Source organism: Microtus pennsylvanicus, chromosome 4 (assembly GCF_037038515.1).
Source record: "Microtus pennsylvanicus isolate mMicPen1 chromosome 4, mMicPen1.hap1, whole genome shotgun sequence".
NCBI lineage: Eukaryota > Metazoa > Chordata > Mammalia > Rodentia > Cricetidae > Microtus > Microtus pennsylvanicus.
The window spans coordinates 77,446,848-77,453,590 of NC_134582.1; the positions used below are offsets into that span (position 1 = coordinate 77,446,848).

The 6,743-nt window shown below is 52.1% G+C and overlaps 1 protein-coding gene across 2 annotated transcripts in view; it reads right to left on the minus strand.

Moving 5' to 3' along the window:
• Positions 1-6,128, minus strand: part of Tgfbi (transforming growth factor beta induced) — a 30,363-nt gene extending 24,235 nt beyond the window's left edge. The window contains exons 1-2 of one of the 2 annotated variants that reach the window (XM_075969472.1): positions 5,791-6,128; positions 1,155-1,253 (exon numbers count right to left, since the gene is read on the minus strand). In XM_075969472.1, the coding sequence (XP_075825587.1) occupies positions 1,155-1,253; positions 5,791-5,924 (233 nt within the window). In that variant the 5' untranslated portion in view covers positions 5,925-6,128. The remainder of the gene's footprint in view (positions 1-1,154; positions 1,254-5,790) is intronic. The other variant, XM_075969473.1, reaches the window with a different exon arrangement.
• Positions 6,129-6,743: the final 615 nt, after the last annotated feature.

Sequence of the window (6,743 nt, forward strand, 5' to 3'; positions counted from 1 at the left end):
CATAATTCGAGCCACACAGCATGGTGTTCATTTCCACGCACACGCTACGGGAACAACATTTTCCTCCTCTCAGCTGGCGATGGCTGCTTGACAGCCATAGCATAAGAAACACATCTTAAAATCTCTCACACTGGGGCAAGTACAAAGAAATCTTCCTATTTGCCTGAAAAGAGGAAGGTCAGGTCTCCACACGTCTCTTAGGAGATTTGGTATGGTACCTCTTCCTTTCTGCAAGAGAGAGCCAGCTCTGAGGTCTGTTGACTGTCAGCGCCAAAGCCGATTAGATTCCCCAGAGTTCTGTTGGAACATGCATTCAACTGCTTCCACCGGGCAGCCAGGCAGTGAGGCAAAGGCCACCTCCCTCCAGGAAGAGAGGCACCCACAAGACCTACTGTGACCACCACACAGCTTCTGCATGTGTGGTCTACATCTGTATATTCTGGGACTTGTAGCTATGATGCGCCAGGTGCCATATTCCTCCTCTTATGAATATTGCTCAACTCAACCCTCCGGTCAACAGCAGGTCATTCTGCTGTGTTCATTTTGCCCACGAGGCAACTGAGGGTTCAAAAGATGAACCCTCCCCAAGTATGTGGCACAGCCAGGGTCGGAACTGGAGTCAGAGCCTGAGTCTCAATCTGCTACACTGCTTCCTGTGTGACTCCTAGACACAGGGAGACTTTCAGAAGTGTTTACCTTGGCTGACCTTTGGGGTAAGTTCACCGACAACTTTTCATTCCCAGAGTCACATAGCTTCTCCTCTGAATAGTCGATTCATTTAGTGAGAGAAACACACACCACACACATGCACATACACACACAGTGTGGCCTCCTTAATGGCTGACTCTCAAACACACAAACACATAACCACACATAGAGTGTGGTCTCCTTGGCAACTACCCTATACACATGCACACACACACACACATATATGCACACAGGGTGGCCTCCTTGGTGGCTGGTTCACGCACACACATATACATACATACACATATAGAGTATGGCCTCCTTGGCAGCTGGTTCTCTCTCTCTCTCTCTCTCTCTCTCTCTCTCTCTCTCTCTCTCTCTCACACACACACACACACACACACACACACACACACACACTGTGGTCTCCTTGGCAGGCAATGGTTTGGGCGGCTACAGATACTTACGTCGGCTTGCCGCAGATCTTCCTCTGGTACCACTGCTTGCAGTTGGTGAAGTATTTCTTGTTGGTGCCCATGACCTTCTGCACAGCACATACGTTGGGGCTGGAAACAAGAGCAACAGTGTGAGCGAGACGGTCGGCAAGTCAGCCTACACTGAGGTCGCTGTGCGGTCCGTCCCATCATGTGGACCTCCTATGGTTAGCAGAGCCGTCTGGAGAGAGGAGACATGGCCATTTTGGTGGTTTGGGGTAAACTTTGGCATTGTCTATATACATCTTTCCTTTCCATAAAATCTTTTCCTCAAAAAAAATGCTTCGAGTCTGTCTTACACATTAAGCATCCTTCCCTGGCTCAGGCAACTATTAAATGAAGGTGGAAGCACCTTAAAAAGTGAGGTTGTGTGTTACAGACTGAGAAAATGAGCAAAACCCAAGCGATATTGCTGGGACGTTCCAGACTCCCTCTTTCTGTACCTGCCCTGGGCACAGACTTGGCATCCCAGTGTGTGTCACAGGTCCCGTTGTCAAGAGCGGATGGCTTCCAGCACTTCTCAGCCAGCTCCATAAACAGACACGCTCTGCATGTCTAGACCAGTGCCTGGCTCCTGGGATGGCACACTGGGAGTATCCACCCTGTAAAGCAGGGTGAGTGGCCAGAGGCTGTCAGGACTGACAATGAGTTCTCTCTCTCTTAACTCTCTATTGCACAGTACTCAGAGCCACTCCCCACTTCCCGCAGGACTGTAACCTGAGGGGCTGCCTTTATTTTGTGCTAGGTACTAAACAGACCTGGTAACTGATATGTCATGATGTTCCCTCTCTCCAATTACCCTCAAAAGAGCCGTAAAGACAAGAGTTCTCGGCCTGATTAGAGTCAGTGGGGATCAGGCTCGTGGAAACAGTTTATAAAAATTTAGTTTAAAAAGATCTTTAGTAACTGTGGAAAAGCAGAAGCAACCTCCCCCCACCCCTGGGTTTCTGCTGAGAACATTTTTCTGGAGCCTTCTGGAGCCTTTAGCATTCTGGAGAATGCTATTTGAGTGTATGTTTTTCTCCTGAGCAACCAGAATGGTGCTCAGGTCCGGTGACGGTGGCATTTTCTTTGGAGCTCCTGGGGCAAGGGAGCTGCCATCTGTAGTCACAAAAGTGAGCCTCTTTCTGAGCAGGCAGCAGCCATCTGACTGAACTGTAAGTCAGACAAGCAAAGAAAACAGACTGAGGGTGTCCACAAGATTTTCATGTTCCCACAGCATCAGGCGCATCCAAATGTGGACAGTTTCTTCAATAGCAACTCTCAATACCTTAAAACGCAATGTGGAGGCAGGAGGATTGCTCTGAGTTCAAGGCAAACCTAGGTTGCACAGTGAGTTTGAGAACAATCTGGACTCTGCTTCAACTAACTAACTATCTAACTAACTAACAACTAACTGTGATCCATAGACTCCTTTGATGAGCAGAGGATTTGGGGGATCTGTGGCTACCACCTCACCATTGGACAGTGTCCACAGTTGGGTGATTGGGTGGCTGTTTGTTCTGACCCTTTCTTTTTCCTTCCCGTTTCTTCTCCATATGAAGATTACATTTTTGTTGCTGTTGCTCAAGGGACCGCAGTAAGTGAGCACAGCGGGCTTGACATTAGGGTAGTGATGACCATGAGAAGTCAAGCTTGATGGGTGACTCGGGTAGCTGGGTCAGCCCAGCTTCCTGCGTCTCCCCAGGTGCTTAGAGACTCTCCACCCAGTGATCCATGTGTTTCACAGTCCTTGAATAACCCCTGAAGAGCTTCCACCAGCCATGCTCCAGCCCCAAATCATCCTTACTGCTGAACAGTCCCAGCTCTCCTGTCCAGCTAAGCAGGAAATAATTACTGTGGATGAATTCCCCACAGCTCTCCATGGGCGGCCGGCGGCTCCTCAGCGAGTCTCTGTGGACTTGGCTCCAGCATTCCTCTCCTCGGCAGAGAGAGTTTGCACTGCCCCTGCCACAGGAGCAGAGGCTGGGGGTAGGGGTAAGCTGTGTCCACAGGAAATCTATACTGAAATGTAATCAAAACGAGCAGGCCATTTCTGGGCTTCTGCCCTAAGACCAGCAGCCCTGCTGTTCGACTTGTGTCTGAAAACCAAGGACTTCCAGAACTTCCATCCTGTTTCTGCTGGTGCCATTCAAACCTGTGGCTACACTTTCACTTTTACGTTAGTGTGCTAGCTCCAAAGGTAACACAGATACAGCGGGGAGCCAAGAGGCCACCAAGCAACCCCTACCCTACTACCAGCTTTCTGTATTTGCATCCTAAGGCTGTATTGGCATGCATAGGCTGATTTCTCCCTCTGTAAAATAAGAATTTTGCGGTGGCTCTCACCGTGCTGGGGGCAGGGGCATGGGGAAGCAAATACATTAGGGTGATAGATGACTGTGTACTGTTTCCCAGAGTTAGGTACAGGGTCCTTTCCCTCCCTCGTGGGACACCCTGCACGTCCTTAAACCTCCCCCCCCTTCCAGCTCTCACTTTGAATAAAGGACTGGAACTGGTACAAGGTTATCCATCTGCACAGGGAACCACACCCATGCGTGCAAGGCCAGGCAGTCCCGTGGTTTTTCAGGGACAGTTAGATCAGAGTAAATGCAACAGTGTCTGCCCATTTGCCAAGACTTGTGTGCCTGGGTGTCCAGATTTCCCTCCAGAAGGGGTGCTAATGTGCTCTTCCTTATATTTATGCTGAGGTAGGGTCTCCCTAAATTGCCCACCTCTTACCCCTGTCTCAGGAGTAGCTGGCTTTAAAGGAATGCATCTCCCTGCTCAGTACCTGTCATCTCCCCATCACTCAGCCTGTCACAGGTTACTACAGGGCTTCCAACTCAGCGCAAGAAGCATTCAGAGATGTTGGTCTAAATCATTTACTCATTTTGTGTTTAGGTGGGTGGCACACGCCACAGTGAGTGTGTGGAGGGCAGAAGACAGCTCCTGAGAGGCTGGTTCTCTCATTCTATGTGGGTCATCAGGCTTAGCAGCAATGCCTTAGCGGGGCCACTTCCCTGGTCCACACCGGTTTTTAAAAGTTCAAGTTTTCCTATCAGTGTCCTGGTCTGGGAAGGAGGCTGGCCTCAGCGATAGATCTATGTGGTACCTTTAGAGACTTCACATTGCTGTGACATTGCTACTCTGGATGACAATGCTGTAGCATGCACACATGTGTGCTGTTCTTCGTGGTTAAGAGGAAGGAGAAACAGAACCCCTGAACCCGAATACAGCGTGCAAGAAAGGCGGCGGGACCAAAGGTGACCCAGGCAGGGATGATCGTTCCAGTTGTCAATGTTTGGCTTTGAGACTTCAAATCTGCACTTTTCGGATCTGCCCTCCCAACCTTCCATGCACACGGCCTAAGCAGTAAATGACCTCAGGACCTCTGCATTGCCTCCTTCCTTTCTGGTGGGTGTGTGGCTATGGCATAACCTGGCTGGGCTCTGCCCTGCAGAGTGGTCAGTCCTGCACCCAGCAGCTTGATTCCCCCAAGCTGAGACCCGGGAGTCTATAAGAGACCTGAAATCCACATACAGAAGAGTGACTGCTCCCTAAAAGTGGCAGCCTTTACCCAAGTTCAGAGCATACCCAGTGTGGGGCCTGCGATTTTGTCTGAGCCTACAAAGCAAATCCTCACTAGCCACATAGGTGTTTTTAAAGTCTGAGGACAGATCTGTCTAGTCTCTTGGAGAGCTGGGGTATGGGGCATCCGGACCTCTCCTCTCTTCCCACATAGTTTTCCTCAGTATAAACCATGTTGGTGCAGCCAGGTAGGCTGGACGTGCAGCAAAGCTGGGCTATGTTCGAAGCAGCCATGGCCTGGTTGTATGTAGAAGTACCGCACAGCCTGGGTCTGGGCCAGGATCTTCATCAGGGCATATCCTTGGCCAGTGCTCCTGAAGCCCACACATCTGCGGTGCTCCAGAGGAGTATCTGAAGCACGAATGGCTCACGTTCACAAAATTGGCCATGGCTTCAAGACAGATTCCGATGCTGGCTCCAGGGCACCCTGCATGACAGTCTGGGGCCCTCCAGGACCTGATGTGTCTAGCATGTAGAAAGTGAACTTTCCTGCTCTTCCTTTACAAGCTGTCACACTGGTCTGGTGGCCAGAAAGCACTGTTTGGGCATGAGTGTTTGGGTGCAGAGCAATGCCAGGTGCACAGGAGCTGTGGGCACCTGAGGGCCTGCTACCTGGTGTGACCAGGCTCACACCTGGATTTACTAGACAGTGGGATCTGGCTGGGCTTCTCCTCTGCAGTAAACACCTTCTCAGGGTGATGGGAATTCCTTGCTGAGAGCTGCAAACGCCCCCTTTTACCTAGAGTTAGGAGAGGAGACTGAAAGTCCCCTAGGCTGTTTCATACACTTTGGTCGAGTCTGTGGCCACTGGCCAGCGCCCCCAATCCTTTCAGCACAAAGCATTCTACTGGGTCCCCGCATCTCATTATTCCACAGTTCCTCCCTCCACGCAGGGCTAGTCTCTTCGTGCACTGGCTGCTTTTCCGTCGGGCTTTGTCCCCTGCTACTCAGGTTGGCTACGATGATGTCCCCAGCAGAGTGCACTGGCAGTTCAGCGACCTGTCCTTGCACCGCCCACCAAGGAACCGCTGGGGCTTACCCATGTTGGCGACCCCGGAGCCGGCTGTGCTGCAGCACCATCTGGTAAGGCGACTTGGCGGGGCCCGCTAGGGTCGCGGTGGGGCCCAGTGCCAGTGCCAGAGCCAGGGTCAGCAGCCGCACGAGGAGCGCCATGGAGCAGGAACACGCGCGGACCCACGACGAAAGTAGGCGCGGGAGGCGCTGGCGAAGTGAGAGCGGCCAGGCAGCGCGCCTAGGGTTTAGTAGAGAGGGTGGGAGCGGCCGAGGGCGGGGAAGGGCGGCCAGCGCCTCCCAGGCCAAGCCACTTCTAAGCACCCGCAGCCCTCCTGCACCGCCCAGCTGCCTCACACACCCTCCTCCCACTGCGCACAAAGTGCGGGTCCAAAGGAAGGCGCCCTCAAGTTTCACTCTTTCTTCAGGTGTTCATGCCTGAAGCCTAGGCTGCAGGAAGCCAGAGGGTGTGAGCGGGCACCCACAAGCTTTGGCCTGTCAGACTGGCCTCTGGGATCCTGATGCACCACCCATGCTAATATGCTGTAGATGAGGAGCAAATCTTCCTGTTGACAGAAAACAGAAAAGTGGGGAAGGGCGGGGCTCACACCTTGGCAATCAGGAATCCCTCACCTGGCTTCCGGCAAAAGTCTGTGAATGCCAGATAGATGCTAGGAGTGTGCCCTGGAGGAGCTCAAGGCATGTAAAAGTCTGTGAATGCCAGATAGATGCTAGGAGTGTGCCCTGGAGGAGCTCAAGGCATGCGAGGAGGTGAGCAGGCACCCTGGCACCTACTAATCACCCTCCCCTTACTTGGTTCTACTAGCCCCAGGGGTGAGTTCCCAGATGTGGGGAGCATGGACCTAGCCAAGAAGATACCATGGAGAGAGGCAGCTGGAGCCTTAAGAGTTTGGAGTAGGCCCCTCAATCAGGTAGAATCGATAGCATCTGCTTTTAGAGCTGGAGGCTGAACAGGATTTA